The 18,711-nt window shown below is 40.2% G+C and overlaps 1 protein-coding gene and 1 non-coding gene across 2 annotated transcripts in view; both read left to right on the top strand.

The window, feature by feature from the left end:
- Window positions 1-328: 328 nt before the first annotated feature.
- On the top strand, window positions 329-400 carry Trnad-guc. Its single transcript has one exon. It is a non-coding gene; the product is annotated as a tRNA-Asp (tRNA).
- Window positions 401-3,309: 2,909 nt separating this feature from the next.
- LOC117305191 (SCY1-like protein 2) overlaps window positions 3,310-18,711 on the top strand; it is a 32,602-nt gene continuing 17,200 nt past the window's right edge. Inside the window, exons 1-5 of the mRNA XM_033789998.1 lie at window positions 3,310-3,559; window positions 5,020-5,177; window positions 7,542-7,683; window positions 9,781-9,930; window positions 16,705-16,920. Of these exons, the coding sequence (XP_033645889.1) occupies window positions 3,410-3,559; window positions 5,020-5,177; window positions 7,542-7,683; window positions 9,781-9,930; window positions 16,705-16,920 (816 nt within the window). The 5' untranslated portion in view covers window positions 3,310-3,409. The remainder of the gene's footprint in view (window positions 3,560-5,019; window positions 5,178-7,541; window positions 7,684-9,780; window positions 9,931-16,704; window positions 16,921-18,711) is intronic.

Here is an 18,711-nt window from a genome sequence, read left to right as displayed (position 1 = left end):
TTGTTAATTAAAACAAATTTTGCTTACATTTTAGTTTCTAAAAGCTTATAAACATCCCTGTGGCTGCACGTGACATAACTGTACAAAATAAAGCAATTCTATTGCAGTTTGTGTAAAGTGGTTCCCCGAGTCGTCACTGAAATTTTGTCTTACAGATTGATGGTTATCGGGGCAAAAATTCAAATAAATTGTGCAGTATTATGGTCAAATGCAGCATATAAAAGCTATTTGAAGAGAGCAAAATTTAAATATATTGTACAACAAAATATTAAAAACAACTCAATAGTACTTTACTTTATATACAATGCATTTTCTCTCAAAGTATACATCCTCGGTAGTATAGTGGTAAGTATCTCTGACTGTCACTCAGGAGACCGGGGTTCGATTCCCCGCCGGGGAGGATGCAATTTTTTTCCCCCAAACAGATTTTCTTTTTTTTCTTATTGAATTAATTTTAACCAGAATTGTAAGGAAAAAGCAATCAAATATATATATTTTTTTCATGTTGAAACTATTGTTTACTGAGGTGTGGTCAGTATGCATGTCTGTGCCCATCTGATTTACTTTTAAATATATTAGTTTTGCTTCGATGTTTAACCAGAATCTTCGGGAAGAAGAGCATGCAATCAAATAATATACTTATGTGTTTTCATAATAAAGCATTTGTTTACTGTAGTGGCCAACATGCAAACTTTTCTCCCGATAAAACAATTAAAAGATGTTGCTTTGTTTCTAATTGTTTACCCATGGTTTTACAGATACTTTTTTTATTTACCCCTTTAGTAACCTTTTTTTATGAGAAAATTGGGGATTCTGGAGAATGTTGGTTTTGGAAGTAGTAGGAGCTGCAAAGTAATACCATTATCTGTTTGAATTTTAGTCAGACATCATAATTATGTTATTTTTTATTCGACCGGGGGCGGGGGCTAAAAAAAAAAAAGTATCGTGAAAGTGAAATTTAGCCCTTTTTATTGAAACACTTTCTTATCATTTTAATTTACCGAAAAGTAGTGCACCGAAAGGGAATTTTGGACGGGCTCTGTACCCCCCCCCCCTGTTCACTGTGACCGCAGTTAGAAAAACACGTACATCCCCTCTGTCGGTTATCAATAGAGGGGGTACTTTTGTTTGGTAACTAGAAGCTTTGCAGTTCAAATAGGTTTGTTTTTAGTTTTGGACAAGTACACTGACTACTTATATTTGAGAACACAAAAACGTGAAATTTGTGACTGGGTACGGGTGACGTGAGTGCTAGTTAGTGTTGTTTTTCAGGTATATATTGCATTTGATCACATTATTTCAATTATTTGAACTTGTGTGCTGAGTAACTAGGGTATATTTATGTTTGTCATGTCAATTTCTTCATTCGTTAGATCGTACCTGGCTGGCTGCTCACACGATTTGTTGATGCTTTTTGGTGTGCCCAATTTTTTAATTTGATGAGTTATGAGTATTTTTACCCTGTCCGTCGGCGTGTCGCCTGTCACTCTGTCATAAGGTTTATCGCGATTCAGAAACGCACTGCCCCTAGGGAAGGAATATGGGGCGGTTACTATGCAGTTTGTACGACTCGCGCACGCAACGCCTATACCTAATTGTGTGCGTTCAACAGCGCCCTCTCTTGTTATTTTGCTATTCGCAATAAACCTTATGTTTGCTGAATGCTGGTGTATGTTTTGTTTTTCGTTACTGTATTTATTTGTACTTGCACAGTATTGGACGGGGATAACTTTCCGTATGGCACCACCACTTTTTCACTCATCATTATTACAAAAAGGGATATCTCATTTCATATCGACGAATGAAAAGGTGGTCTGTCGCGCCACACAGAAACCTTTCCTGAATCCTTAGGCCTAAGTAATGTTGATTGTTGGCAGCAGGGTTTCACAAGATTACAAAATAGTAAGAGTTGGTTGATTAACACCAAAGTTTTCGGATAGTGAGAGAATATTTTCAAAAGTGAATTTGAATGGAATAAGATTTATCGCGAATAGCAAAATTTCAAGTGAGGGCACTTTTGAACCCACACAAAGATTAGGCCATGTGTGCGCACGTCATGCATGACAACATAAGTAGGATTTGAAACTTTGCATGGTGGAAATAAGATAAAGAAGAGTTTGCGGTAACACCATGTAATAACTATCTCTAAATGAGTTGGGGTGGTTCTGAAAAGAACCGTTGGATTAACTCGACGTTTCGATCAGTATGCTCTGATCGTCTTCTGGGGGCCTAGGGGGTGACCGTGGGTATCTCCAATCGCACAAGGTCAAGAAGGACCCCTCCACCTGTGCCGAAGTCTATCGCATTCCATGCGAATGTGGTAAGATTTATGTCGGGGAAACCGGGCGTAACCTTCCCACTAGACTTAAGGAACACCGAGCACACGGAAGGAGGGGGGACTTCGATAAATAGGATAAATCCGCCATCGTCAAGCATTCCCACATCACTGACCACCAAGTGAACTGGGAAGCAGCAGAAATCATCGCTCCAATCCAGGCGTGGCACCCTAGACGCATCAGAGAGGCCATCGAGATCCACAAGCATGACACCGTACCCCAAGACATCGGCTTTCACATCAGCGACATCTGGCTTCCCCTCCTCCCGACCAATGGATCTTCTATATCCACGGTCACCCCCTAGGCCCCCAACCATTAGAATGCTTTGGGTCATCTATACCCTCAGTCACCTAGGCCCCACACCCTCACTATCCCCTGTGCTTGTTCCTACTGACACGGTTCAGTGAGCACACACATCCCACACCCTACCCAAGGCTCCACAGCAGGTTTCACCACGCATCATCGAGTTCAACTTCCCGCCTGTATTTCCCGCCTTCGTTAATCCGCCGCCCAGTACTTCAGCAGCATTCAGCATCAGAGTCCAGCATTCTCCAGAAGACGATCAGAGCATACTGATCGAAATGTCGAGTTAATCCAACGGTTCTTTTCAGAACCACCCCAACTCATTAAGAGATAGTTATTACATGGTGTTACCGCAAACTCTTCTATATCATGACAACATACACACCACGAATGCCCCCTTTACCTACCCATAACGCATTGCGGTTCTGAATCGCGATTAACCTTATTAGTTGATTGATTGCTAACTTTCATTCCATTCCCTCCAGCATACATGTAGATAACACTAACAAGTAGCAACATCGTCCCAATGGAGAATGGATGAGAGAGGAGTCCGAGAAGGGGAGAGTTGGGACACCTGTGGGAGAAATTAAAATTTTTTTTTAAAAATCTCAAAATATTTAAGGATTTAGCCAATGCTATAATAATGTTTGCTTTATTATTATACTTTTAGCCGGACACACACAGTGATTCACACAATGTGATAGTTGCAAGTTACCAAGAAAGAGCGAGTTGTTCTTACAAGAGAGACGTTGTATAATTTCCAGATCGACATGGAGATGTTCAATCGACTGAAAAGCACAGTTGGCGGATTAATTGGGAATCCCGTTGTAGGTCAGTATGACATCACAGGCCTGATTGCCACCGGTGGATTAAATTGCCTCTGGAAGATCTATCATGGAGTCAAACGATCAACAAAGCAGGTATGTATGATGCGCTTTAATCGCAGCCTTGCTACCACAAGCAGCACGTGCTGTTTTATTGTTACCTCTCGTCACTTACCCCTGGAAGGAAAGCAACTGAATAGATGGGTTGCAATACGCGTCATTGCCCTCATCTCTAATGTAAAACAATGGAAAAGTGTGTGCGTGTATGCGCTGCGCGTGACTCTCGGCCAATGGTAGCTCTTTACGCATGCACAATAATTCAAATATGGCGGCCGATGACGTCTATTTCAGTCCATCTATAGCAGCACTTGCTTACCAACACAGTTATTTCCCAAGCGTGATCTGATTATGGAATGCCTTTCCAGCCTCAGTTGTATCAGCCCAGCCCCTGGAAGTTTTCAGGAGTCAACTGATGCCACTGCCGCTCCGCTAAATATTGCTGTTGCCTTTTGTTTTTTACACGCACCCCCTTCATCACCCAGTTTGTGACTACTTACACGTTCCCATTAAGCTTGGGCGATATCACGATATTATCGAATATCGCGATATTAATTTGGAAATGATTTTGATATCGGTTCGATTTGGTTTTAATCGAAATATCTATATGTCGCGATATATCGCGATATCGTTTTAGTATCGCAATATCGCGATGTATTTCCTAGCTGAGACATCTTGCACCCCATAGGTTTGGAGTAAAACCAGAAGAATAGGTCATTATAACACCTCTCTTATGCTATGATTGTCTCTTCTACAACTTTCACTGGGAGTTTGAAGACTGAGGATGTCAAATTTAATTAATCGCGATTATATCGAATATCGCGATATATCATCGGCGATATATCGTGAATAAAATAATCGATATATCACCCAAGCTTAGTTCCCATACTCGCACCCTTTGCACCGCACCTGACATTACTTGGGAGTCGCCGAACTTCTAGGAGGAACTGTACTAGAAGGAAGATAGGGTGTTGTGGCCGAGCGGATAAGAGCACCGAACTCAAGCTCTGGTGCTTCTGTTCAGCAGAGTGTGGGTTTGAATCCCGGTCGTGACACTTGTGTCCCTGAGCAAGACACTTAACTATAATTGCTTCTCTCCACCCAGGGGTAAATGTGAGGGCAGAGATGGTTCTTGTGATTGATTTAGCCGAGTAGCGCATGTATGTTGCACAGGTTGCATACTCCCCACCAGGGAGCTGAGATGGTGGTAAGGCCTAGTGACCAGGGGTAATAATGTGAAGCGCTTTGGGACGCCCTCCGGGTGTGAAAATCGCTGTATAAAAACAGGTTATTATTATTATAGATAGATAGTACTGATTGGCTACCAAAAATAAGTGCTCGTTGCATACGCTTGTTAAAAACTTTTGAGCGCTCGTCTGGTGCTTGTGGGGCACTTGGTACATGTACGTATGCATACCTAAAAATTTCATTTGGATTTACTGCCCACCACTATAATTGGTCTAGCTACAGCCCTGTGTATCCTATTTTCTCCCACTCAGGAGGCAGCAGTCTTTGTATTTGAGAAGAAGCTTTTAGAGCGTTTCCATAAGAAGGATCGTGAGTACGTCTTGGAGGTGTTGAGACGAGGGCCGACCCAGTTGACAAAGCTGAGACACCCATGTCTCCTGACGATACAAACCCCAATGGAAGAATCAAGGTAATAATTAATAGTGGCTTCTTATAAATATCCGTCACTCAGTGATACTCAAGGCGTTTTAACATACAGTATTTTTCTGCAAGGTATGTGGGACTACGTTTGAATTTTGAGACTAAAGCCCTTTTCACACGACCAAAATGTAGCCAGGGTCCCTTGCTACAAAATTTACGAGCGTGGATTGTTTATTTGTTATCACCGTGTGACTGATTTTGTGAGCTTTCCCACTGCAAAGTTAAAAAAACTAACAAGCCTTGTGCGACATGAGAGTGATATGACAAATTGGTAATCCTGATCACCATAGTTGGACAAGATAGCACCCACAATAGCATGCGCTGTATGGGCATTTTCACCTACATGTAGGACGTCGTTCAATAAACAAGGATTCCTTTCACACGATGATGTAGCACATGTCCTTGGTCAAAACTTCCGCTAGTGTAAGATTTTGTCGTAGGGTAGCAATGTTGGACAAGATTTGACAAGGGACCCTGGACACTCCCAAAATTATTGTCCTTTCACACGAGGTGCATTTTGTAAAATCTTACAACCATGCTACAGTTTAGCAAGGGACCCTTGCTAAATTGATCTTGTGTGAAAGGGGCTCTACATGTACTCCTTTTACATAGCACCATGGTTTACAAGGTTCTGTGGCGCTATGTGCTGCCAATCAAACCAGGACCACTGGGGCGAACCCCTTATTTTTTTCTGATAAGTGCACTGGGCTCTTTTACGTGTGTTACACAACACACGGACCAGCGGCTTTAGGTTCCATCCAAAGGACAAAGCTTCATGGTTGAGTGTCTTCGGTACGTTGTAAACCTAATGGGCCGGTGTCTTAAAACTGGTCCTCTTATAAGTGTATCAATGGCGTTGCCACAAGAATTATATTTGGTTTTATCTAAACACCGATGTGTGAAAGCACTGTATACTCGGTACTATCCCAAATTCTGTAAAGGAATCACATATTCTTAGGAGGGAATCAAACCCAAGACCTTTGCAATTCTAGAGCAGTGTCATACCAACAAGACAACCAAGATTGCCCGGTAGCTAGTTTGAATCCTATCCCATTTATTTCATCCTGGACTTTGTTTGTCTGGTGTCTGGACCCAAATGTTTAAACCTTTTTGGGTTGGAACAAAAGAAAAAGGTGAGTAGGTGAGCAGGACTAGAACCTGCCACCTCAAGGTTAACGTGCTCTTCCAACTGAGCTACAAAATAATATTAATAACAATAATATCTAAGTATTAAATAGCGCACATATCCACCAACAAGGTACGCAAGACGCTGAGTATACAAACTTTCAGAAATATGGGTTACTGAAGTGATGAATTCTGAGACCCGTTTATGTAGCACCTTGTAAGAGTTTTACAAGGTGCTACGGCGCATTTAGCAGCCGCAAATAGGTACACCGGGGCGTACCCCATCTCTTTTCGACAAGTGCACTGGGTTCTTTTACATGCGTTACACAACACACGGCACCAACGGCTTTACGTCCCATCTGAAGGAGGAAGCATTGGTTAAGTGTCTTGCTTAAAGACACGAGTGTCACGGCTTGGGATTCGATACTTGTGTCTATCTAGCCTTAAAGTTGCCGGTCTCCCTATTGTTAACCTGTAACTGCCATATAGCTTAGAATCACAACCAAGTTTACAACCTCGGTAGTCTCGTTAGTAGTTTATTTGTGGCTTCATCAACAAGTATCTCTAACAGTTGGGTTAAGTTTTATCAAATGTTTATCAAATTTGATCAAATTTTTTTAATTTGTGCATTCATGCCTACAGTTTCTTCTCCTTGTTAAGTCAGAGTTTGTTGTCTTTTGTAATTTTTAATAATAATGAATTATCAGTTTTATCAAATGTTTATCAAATTTAATCGAATTTTTATCTTTTTTTGTGCATTCATGCCTGGAGCTTTCCTTCTCTTCTTTTAAGTCTGTGTTTTTTGTCATTGTTTGCAATAATGTATGTAAACACGCCAATTTAAGTCTTTTTAACTTCTGTCGTGTATTTTGTGCTATTTTTAATAAACCTTAATGAATTGAAATTGAATTGAAAATAGTAAGACACTGCTCTAGAATTGCAAGGGTCGTGGGTTCGAATCCCACCCGAGTAAAATGCTTGTGATATTTTTTCACAGGACGCGGGATAGTACTGAGTATACAGTGCTAACACACATCGGTGTATGGGTAAAAAAAAAAAAAAATTCAATAATCTTTATCCCCGATGCAAATTTAACATCTCTTACAAGTTTACAACACAACCCGGGAAGTGGCAGCAGCGGGATCACATGAAGAGAATGTAACATTTTATTTCACATATCAAGTAATAAATCACAATATTAAAGCCTAGATATTTTTTTGTATTGCAGAGATAGCTTGGCCTTTGCTACGGAGCCAGTTTTTGCCAGTTTGGCCAATGTATTGGGTTGCCATGACAACCTGAGTCCGATACCTGACATTCTGAAGGGTCATGAGCTGTTCGAGGTGGAGATCAAATATGGGCTGTTGCAGGTTAGTTTTACTTGCACCCCCCATTTCATTTCCTGAAGTTCAGACCGTGGGATTGAGCAGTCTGGAGGCGCCTTGTCCAGAGTTCCTCAAGCATGTGTCAAGACTCAGAAAAACACACAGCACTACAAACACATGTCAATCAGTGTTACTGCTCCCACTCTCTGGAACAATCCCCTCCCCTATCACATTTGATCTATCACCTCCTTTGAGTCATACAAAAGGTCCCCGAAAACCCACCTCTTTAATATGTGTATACAGCATTAATGACCTAAATGTGTGTTAATTTTAGAATAAGATCATTCAGTCAATTGTTAAAATAATGTGCATTTAAGTTTATGCTTAAGCACCTAGAAATAAATTTATATTAGGCGCTTTATAAATCAAGTATATTATTATTTAATAATTTTAGTTTTTTACACATACACACCGGTGTGTGGTAGCATTGTATACCGGAGCTCTGTGAAAAAAAATCACAGGCATATTACTCGGCCGGGACTCGAACCCATGATCTTTGTAATTATAGAGCAGCGTCATAGCAACTTTAGCAGTGTCTTACAATCCCTCCCGAGTAATGCCTGTGATTTTTTTCACAGAGCTCCGGAAAGTATCGAGTATACAGTGCTAACACACATCGGTGTATTGGGGTAAAAACTCAAATTAATATGCTTTATCCCTGTTCCAAATTAAACCAACATAGGATTTGAGGTGCCTCTAGCTACCGTGCTATCTCGGTAGTCTCGTTGGTATGATACTTTCTAGGATTGCAAAGGTCGTGGGTTCGAATTTCACCCTGTGATTTGGTTCACAGAACTTGGAAAGTACTGAGGAAACACCAATTCAGGCGCGCACCGGCGCGCAAGTGTTGAGCACCGCGGCCATTGCTGAGGTAACATGTGCCTAGTTTTGTGCACAGAGACATAAGGAAATCATGTTTCTTTTCTCTTTTTATGGAAATTTAATGTCTTTCTCGACAATCTATGCGATATCTCTGACAGCGCTCTCTTAGCTGCATGATATGACGATTTACGACATTCTTGTTATTTTTTTTTTTAAATTAAGCACAAAGTAAAATACTGAAATTCTGACAACATCACATTTTACTGACTATTTTATGCAGTTTCCGCATCTTTTCCCCCTATTTCACCTAATACAAGCACCGTTTTCAAGATGATTCGGTTTCTATTTAGTTGCAAATTTTGTAGTCAGTGATCTTCATTAGTATATATCATGAAGTCCTGTTAAGGAAAATGTGATAGTCGTTGAGGAAAACATTTCATGTCCATAAAGAGTAAAAAGAAACATGATTTCCTCATGTCTTTGTGCACAAAACTAAGCACGATGTACACCTCAGCAATGGCGCACGGTGCTCAACACTGCTCGCCTGTATTGGTGTATACAGTGCTGACACACATGGGTATGGGTAAAACAGTAAAACCAAGATGATTATCTTTCAGTCAGTTTTAAATATTTTAACATGTAAGTTTATTCAGTATACTGAGAAAGTTTATTACTATACCTCATACATATTCATGACCGAGAGTCGAGTTCTCATTGGTCCGTTCATCGCCACGTGCCAGGTGTTAATTTGCTAATTACCAAGCGCGCACGTGAGTATTCAAGCAAGTGGTAAATGCGCATGACAAGTAATAGTTCCCCGGGAGCTATTCTACTTGTCAAGCGCACTACCATTGCGCGACGTCATCCCCGGGCGCTATTGATCGTGGTACTGTTTTGTATACACGCACGAACAGCGCTCTCTTAGCGACATCCAATACATGAACAAACTTATCATGTGCATTTTGTTTCACAGTCATCATTTTCTCTTTCTCAAAACTCATGCTCCGGTAACTGAATATGTATGAAGTATAGTAAAACAAATATAACATGGTTTATTTCTGGTTACTAGTCGATGAGCTCCCCTCGGTATTGGAAGTTGACAAACTAGTTCCCTCGGCTTCGCCTCGGGAATTAGTTTGTCAACTTCCAATACCTCGGGGAACTAATATCGACTAGTCACCCTCAAACCATGTTATATTTGTATAATATTAGCATTATTATATCAATTATATTATTATTGTTTTATGGGTTTGATTCTAGGTCACAGAAGGGCTGAAATTCCTGCATAATGACGTTCATATGATTCACGGTAATCTAAATCCAGAGAATATCATACTCAACGCTAACGGAGCCTGGAAACTGGCTGGCTTTGATTTCTGCAGTCAGTCAATCACACCTCAGGATCAAATGGTGAGTTAGTCTTGATTCAAGCCGTTTCTGTCTAACCAGGGTCCATTTTGATAGAGCTGCTTTTAATAGCAGAAAATACTGCTTAACAATTTTCTGCTGAGCAGAAATGACCAGAATACCAGTCACAAATTGTACTTGAGACATGGTTGTGGCAAAATATTGTGACTACTTGTAGTTACTTGTAACATCAACTTCATTAAAGTGTGTAGTGAAAAACGTGGCAAAATCCATTAAAGGCAGTGGACACTATTGGTAATTACTCAAAATAATTATTAGCATAAAACCTTTCTTCTTGACAAGTAATGGGGAGAGGTTGGTGGTATAAAACACTGAGAAAAAGCTCCCTCTGAAGTGCCATAGTTTTGGAGAGAGAAGTAATTTTCCATGAATTTGATTTTGAGACCTCAAGTTTAGAACTTGAGGTCTCGAAATCAACCATCTAAACGCACACAACTTTGTGTGCCAAGGGTGTTTTCTTCTTGCTTTATTATCTCGCAACTTTGATGACCGATTGAGCTCAAATTTTCACAGGTTTGTTATTTTATGCATATGTTGAGATACACCAACTGTGAAGGCTAGTCTTTGACAACTACCAATAGTGTCAACTGCCTTTAACTACAAAATATAAATCTGCCGACAGATACAAAATACAAATCTTTGCATATGTGTCAATGTAATATGTATCCTGCAATAGTTATCAACCAGTACTGGCACAGCTACATGTACACTGCAGCATTGGGTTGAGATCTTTCTTTCTTTTTACTAAGGGAATAAAAGAGTAGCGACGAGATCTTAAACTGCCGTTTAAAACCTTGCAGGGTCATGGCCGTGCGATAAGGGCCCAAGCCACACGGCCACAATCCTGCCGGTTTTTTCATTACTCTTTTATTCCAAGTCATAAATGCCTTTTTGGTTAAAAGGCGTAATGAAGTAAGAAACTCTATAACACTGTTTCCAAGGTCTGTTGATCGTCCCCGCCCGACTGTTCAAAACCCCCGACCCCATTTTTATTTTAATTTAATTTTTTTATCATAAAAAAACAACCTTTTCAGCTGCTATTTTTTTCAAAATGTACAGGTTTGAAAAGATGTTTAAAGAAGGTTTTTATTCATGTTGGCAAAGCAAGAACAATTCTTCAAAAAAGTTAAATTTGTCTGACAAAACTATTGAAAACATCAAAAACACACAAACCCTCTGTTTTATAGTGATTGTGATGATTTCTTTTTTCTCGATTGCATATTTGGCATGTCAACAAAACTAAAAAAAAACTAAAAAAAACCTCCCTCCCTCCCCATCTGCAAAAAAAAAGGACGAGCAACAATTTTTTTTTTGTGGCCTAAGTGTGTTGCATTTTTATGACTGACACAATTTTCGGATATGCATTCATGTGCCTAGTAGTAGTAGTATGCATTCTCGCATTCATTGGCCAAAATGGCACAGCGAGATCAATCACCCCTGGGAACGAGGTTGTGGGCTAGGATAACCCGCACAAACGTATCCGAAAATAAACAGCTCCAACAGGTCATGATCAATCGTTTAAACACCCCCACGTGACGCGCTCTCCACTAATAGGACTCAATAGAAACTGTCTGAGGTATTTATGAGTTTATAATGTGTACAGTTATTTAGTGTCAGAAGACTTAATTCAAAGACTAAACCTGCCGTATCAATCAATGTAGTGTATTGTGCAATAACTATCACAAACAACTGGCACAGCTACAATGTAGCATTGCTTTGAGATCATTAAATCTTTACTTGATAAATGTGACAGTTAATAACGGTATCAAAACAGTACATATTTGGTTTGAGGTAACACCATGTGTGTATCTACCTTGCCAGGTAGTGTGTGTCTTAAGTTTCTGTATTCTACTACCGCGGAGTAGATTTATTAGATGTTTGGGAGACTTCTCATTTCTGAAAAGAACTGTCCTGATAAATAACTACTACCGGGCGGAAGGTATAAAAAATAGGCTGGAACTACTACTTTAGCTTTATATAGGTTTGTAATGAATTGCACTACCGCGGAGTCAGTTCTTGAATTGGTCTCCAAGATTCGACTCTAGCTTGCTCTAGCCACTGTCAGGAGACAGAATCAAAACAGTGTACAGAAAGCCTGTACCTGCCGTTATCAACAAACCAATCACTGTGCAGATTCATCCTGAGGCTCTGCTTGATGTTGTGTTGCATCAATAACTGACACTGTAGCGCTAACAGTGTGTTGTGCATTAGTGTCTTGCCTGGTTGATCCACTAGTTGTACCCACTTGGTTGATGTTGCGCTGACGTCCACACACCATCTTCTTGACTTGTTTCTGAAAGCGTTCGTAGGTGAAGCAATAGATGAATGGATTGATGCAAAGATTCACAAACACTATGGTGCTGAATATCGCAGACACAGAACTAAAGGAAGAGGGGTCAAAAATACCAAAATTGAACAACAGGTAGTTGACGGAACCTGGTGTCCAACAAATGGCAAAGAATATGACTACAAGAAGTAAAGTTTTTGTGACGTTTTTCTCGGCTCTAGACAGCATGTTTCGAGCATCTTGGTTGTTGTCGTTAGCCCTGGCTCTAGAACGCCTACGAAGCTCTAAGATGATTTTAACATAGGCAATGGTCATGATGAATAAAGGGATTAACAGAGATGTGGCAACCGACTGGCAAATAATGACACTCTGCACAACTGGACTTGACCACAAGGGAACACATGTGCTATGGCTTTGAAACCAACTGAAAAGTATATGTCCTGTAGAAATCAAGCCACAAATCCAGGCAGTAGCCATGATCATCTTGAGGCGGCAGGTTGTGAACATGTTACGATGTCTAACCGGTTTACATGTTGCGTAGTACCGCTCAATAGATATAGCCACCAGGTTATAACTTGAAGTGACAAACACTGTGTACTTGAGTAATTCTGAAGACCACAGTTTGCAGTAAAGTGAGCCTAGGATGTTGTCTGGTACAGTCCCTGGTGATATCTTCAGAAACTGTTGAAGAATAAACAAAAACGACGCCAGGAAATCCACAATAGATTGATGGATGATTAGCTTATTGGTTGCAGAGTTAAAGACTTTACGATTTCTTAGCATGACCAGACTGACGAATGCATTGCCAATCAGCCCAAAGAGTCCAATGCTGCTGTTCACATAGTTGCTAATAACAGATCCATCCACAGAAGCAATCATCTCAGGGCTTGATTGAGTAGAGGTTTCCATCTTTTTTCATAAAGTTTCATAGACGTGTAGCAAACGATATCACGTACAGCATCTGTTCTGTTGAAATATTTTGCTGTGGCGTTCAGAGCATGATTTCCCTCATGTACATAGCAGAGCAAAATGCTTCACAAATTGTATCAGTTGCTACTCAAAAATCACAATTTGCTACTCAAAATTGGCATTCATAGGCGAAAAATAAGTTCTGTTGAAATACTTTGCTATGCCAGTGAACAGTTTTCCTTGTATAGCAGAGCAAAATGCTTCACAAATTGTATCAGTTGCCACTGAAAAACCACAATCTGCTACTCAATATTGGCACTCAGTGTTCACAAAATAAGTTCAGTTAAAAAAGGTTTGCTGTGCAAAACTGCTGGACGAAATCGTTCCCTGAAGTTTACAGTGCTACAGTGCGGTTGTGTGCTGCAACTGGTGAACATTTTGCAGTTGCTAAAATGATGGAAACTTACGTCACGCCGTACAACATAAAAGACTTGAAAATCACCCCCTGTCAGTCACGTGACACATTACGTTACCCTTTTGCGCATTGTTGTAAGTAGACTGGTGCTCTGTTTATGTAAATGTTTTACCATAGATGGCATGAGTTTCCAAACATTCAGCTCAAACATGTCAAACAACCGAGGTCAGAACACACATCAGTCCAATCCTTTGACATCAAAAGATCGTTTGTTATCGGGTTTCTTAATGGTTGCTCAGTGGAGGAAATGGGATCTACTTTCGAGAAGGATTCTTTTCTTCTGTTTGCTCAAACTCCTTTTAGCCCTCTCGTTACTGATTGATTATTGTGAACAAACAATTGCTGGCAACTGCATTGTTTGACCACTCAAGCGTTAATTGCACATATTTCAACAGCAGAAAGCTTTTGTTTAAAAGCACTGGACACTTATATAAATATTGGCAGCATAAAAACTTACTTGGTAACCAGCAATGGAGAGTTGTTGGTAGTATAAAACATTGTGGGAAACCACTCCCTCTGAAGTAACATAGTTTTTGAGAAAGAAGTAATTTCTCACTATAATATATGAATGGAATTCGAGACCTCAGCTGAAGTCTCAAAAAAATCTGAAGCATCTGAAAGCACATAACTTGTGTGACAAGGGTGTTTTTTCTTTCATTATTCTCTCGCAACTTCAACGACCAATTGAGCTCAAATGCACCATGTGAGAAGACTGGTCTTTGACAAATATCAAAGGTGTCCAGTGCCTTAAATTGCATGTTAATTGAAACAGCAGAAAGCTTTTGTTCAAAGGCTATTTTTACAAACCTTACAAATCATCAGCTTGAAGAATTGTTTTTTTCTAGCAAAATCCATATGTACATGAAAGTGATAAAAACATCAAATTTTTTTAATTTATTGTATCCCTTTCATAGTTAAAAGGCACTGGATGGACAAGTTTGATATTTGTCAAAGACCAGTATTCTCACTTGGTGTATCCCAACATATGCATAAAGTAACAAACCTGTGAATAATTTGGGGCCAATTAGTCATCGAAGTTGCAGGAGAATAATTAAAGAAAAAACACCCCTTTTTGCACAAATTTGTGTGCTTTCAGATGCCTAATAAAAGGCTTCAGGCCTTAAGTCTTTTAATATTTGACTGAGGAATGACATCTTTCCCCAAAACAATGTTACTTCATCAGAGGGAGCCGTTTCTCACACTGTTTTACACTGTCATGACTATCAACAGCTCTCCATTGCTCATTACCAAGTAAAATGTTATGCTATCAACTATTTTGAGTGTAATTAACAATAGTCATTATAGTGTCCAGTGCCTTTAAAAAGATCCAATCATTCTGTTTGCAACCATATAAAGCTAAGCTTGGGTATGGAGGGTAAACATGTGGACGCACAAAGTACAGCTTTATTTAACTAATGGCTCTTGTGCTCTCGCATGAGTTTTTTTGTTCTGAATAGCTTTGTTGATTTTAGTCACCAAATGGTAAAAGATGATGGGGTATGACGTGTATGAGTGCAGAAGGAAATGGTTATGTAATGTATCCTTGTAACCTTCTAAACATTTTATTATAGTTTTTTAATTACTTTTGCTGCCTTGTCAAATAATCAAGGTTTCTTCAAATCAAGGTTTCACTTATTATTGTAATTGCTAAAAGGAACCTAAAAATAGAGCCTCTTGACATATTGATTTCCTCTTACGAGAGATTTGCAGCTATTACCTTTTATTCCCATCAGAAACTACAGGGCACTCTAGTGCAAGTGTCGTGGCCGAGCGGTTAATAGTACATCGTACTGTATTCAAACTCTGGTGTTTCTGATCAGCATAGTGTGGGTTTGAATCCCAAGCCAGGACACTTGTGTCCATTATTTAAAGCAAGACACTTAACCATTGCTTAGTCCTTCGGATGGTACACAAAGCCGTCGGTCCTGTGTGTTGTGTAACGCATGTCAAAAATCCCAGTGCACTTATCAAAAAGCGAAGGGGTCCCTTGGTGTTCTTGGCTGTGGCTGCTAAATGCACCGCTTTGTAGCACCTTGTATTAAGACTTGTAAGGTGCTACATAATTGTGTTTCAGAATTTATAACTTTCAATAACCTCTCTTTCTGTATAAATATGCGCCTTGAACACCTTGTTGGTAGATACGACGGACATATAAGGCTGTGTCCGAATTGGCGACTTTGGCTACAGCTACGGCTAGATCAGCGCGTCTGTCAGTGTTGAAGAATGGCAGACGCGAGCGCCCTAGCCGTAGCTGTAGCCGAAGTCGCCAATTCGGACACGGCCTTAGACTCAATATTATTATTATTAGTTTTGGCTCAGAAAGCTTTCAGGAAAAAGCGCTTAAAATGCCCCTCATCTTTGAAGACATGATGCATGGGTTTCAGCAACCAGTGGCATGGCTCCCCAAAAATTCAAGTGCCCGCTTACATGTTAAGGTGTTGGTATCCCCCATGAAATTGCAGTTGTGCTCCCAAAAAAAGAAAGGAAAAAGAAAATAGAAAAAGGAGGAAAATGCGTGTTTGTATTTACCGCGGCCACAAAAAAGAACATACATGTAGGAAGATGGTATAAAGTCCCCTGCAGCGTCCCCCTTTCATTAAAAACCAGGATCCAAGGACAGTTTCCTTGGGTGCGTTTTGGCGGCTGTAACCAATAATTGTTTCTGACGTCATAACCAAAACGGTAACCGAGCTCACAACTCGGTTGTCGTTCAGTCTGAACAGCAGAACCAACGACCAACAACCAAAACAGTTTTTGGTTGGGGTCGCCAAAACGCACTCCATATGAATGAATGGAGCCCGGATTTCCCAGCATTCATGGCATTAGCCCAGCCGAGGTTAGAGTGCTTAGCAGGCCTGATACTTCACAGAGGCAACGGAGGCGATTGCCACCGTTGCCCCTTGTCATTGCCTTGGTGCCCTTGAAATGCTCCAGTAGAATTTTACAATTTCCTCATAGGGTGCCCTTTGACAAAGAGAAATTGCCTTGGTGCCCTTGCCCTTTCTAAGCCTCAGAGTTCATGTTATCTATGAGCCTTAATACTGTAGATTATTACACGTATTTTTCTTTGTATTTTCCTGTTAAGGCGAGTTTCCCAATGAAGGAATGGAGCTCGGACCTCCCAGCGTCAGCCCAGCCGAAGTTAGAATACCTTGCCCCTGAGTATGTCTTAACGATGAGCTGCGATACTGCTAGTGACTTATTCTCTCTAGGAATGCTGATGTATGCTGTTATGAATCGAGGAAAGACCATGTTCCAATGTAATGAAAACATACAGACGTTCAAGCGAAACTGTGAGCAGGTAAGAAATTCATTTTAACGGTTGCTTATAATAATAATTATAATTTGGGGGGCTAATCATCCTTACTCGCAGCTAAGAGCTGAATTGCGAAGGACGCGGCTACATTGTGTTCGAGAAGCAGGCATGCAAGGGCGCTTTTAGCTGCCAGCCACATCAACCCATTATGACCACAGAGCACAGCCAAGATCGGAAGTGTTTGAATTTTTCCCGAGGGAGGAAAACCGGATAGTCTGGAAAACCCCCGTGGTACAGTAGAGAACCAACGCACAACTCAACTCATACATGGCCCTGGCCGGGAATCGAACCGGGGTCACCTTGGTGAGAGGCGAGCGCTTTACGCACAAGCCAATCCTTGTATCTGCCCGCGGCCAGGCCAGGTTTCTCAGTAATTTGCTAGTGTTTTTACATATTATTTTTTGTTCTCTTTTTATAACCATTGCTTTTTCTTGTAAATCTTTGATGTGCAGTTTTTTTAATACATGTACACCTGTACATGTATTTGTTTTTTCATGTTTGCCGGCAAATAAAATGAAATGAAATTAAATGAAACCGTACCGTACGTGCCACCCACAGGGATGAGAAATTTCAGTCTTTTATCTGAATTCAGACTTTTGAAGTAAGCGTTGTCCACATTATAAAGAAATCCTGTTGGTGAGTACATGTACATGCACTGTGCACACTATCAGGGCCCAATTTCATAGAGCTGCTAAGCATAAAAATTTACTTAGCATGAAACTTTGCCTTGATAAAAACAGGATTTCTCAACCAAATTTCCACGTGATTTTCAGGATAATCAAACAACAGCTGAATACAAGTACCAAGCAATAATCAACAAATGTAAATTTTGTTGGTAATCCTGTTTTTATCAAGGAAGAAATTTCATGCTAAGCAAATTTACGTGCTTAGCAGCTCTATGAAATTGAGCCCTGGTTGTCGTGGCTGGGTGGTTTAGAGCATCAAATTCATGTACTGGGTGTGTAGTTCATCAGAGTGTTGGTTTGAACAAGATGCTTAACTATAATTGCTTAATAATAATAATAAATAATAATATTAGGTATTTGTAATGCGCCAAATCAATCTTTACAGATGTTCAAGGCGCAAGCAGAGACAATGTAAACACAACAATACATGTACATATCCAGTGAATGCTAAACAAACGATAATAATAACACCATTTAAAAACAAAGACAATGGGAAGAAATCAGAGGAGGGAAACCACAACCAGACCTGCAGCATTGAGCCAAAAGAAAGTTCTGCCAAAGCCGCGCTCTCTATGACAAGAACGTGCAGGCCATGGCCGAGCGATACCGGGCACACACTAAAACATAATATGAAAGGATCAAAAAAGCAAAGTAACATTTAGGGAAAACATACAAAAATTGTACAATGGAAAGCAACAAAAACTATGCATTTATGAAATACATCTTGAACAGGTGAGTTTTCAGGGCAACTGCACCTAGGTTGTAAATGGGTACCTGCGAGGGTAGAGGTTGATATTGTGTATGAGAAAGCCTAGGGTTGTATACGGTTGTATACTCTCCAGGTAGCTTAGAAAGATTAAAAACGGAGTGTTATTGGCCCAATGACCAGGGCACTAGCCCATGCAGACAATTATTGTGAAATGCGCTATATTAGAACTATCACTGGGAAGGGAATTTCATAAGACCGATTGGAAATAATTTGCTTAATTTTTGTTTTAACAGCTCCGTACGAGCTGAGAAAGATTAAAAAAGGAGTGTTATTGGCCCAATGACCAGGGCACTAATGTTAAGCCCATGCAGACAATTATTG

The sequence above is a fragment of the Asterias rubens genome, chromosome 22, assembly GCF_902459465.1.
Source record: "Asterias rubens chromosome 22, eAstRub1.3, whole genome shotgun sequence".
In the NCBI taxonomy this organism is placed as follows: Eukaryota; Metazoa; Echinodermata; class Asteroidea; order Forcipulatida; family Asteriidae; genus Asterias; species Asterias rubens.
Note: the sequence above shows the minus strand (reverse complement) of the source record. Positions and strands in the feature narration are given on the sequence as shown.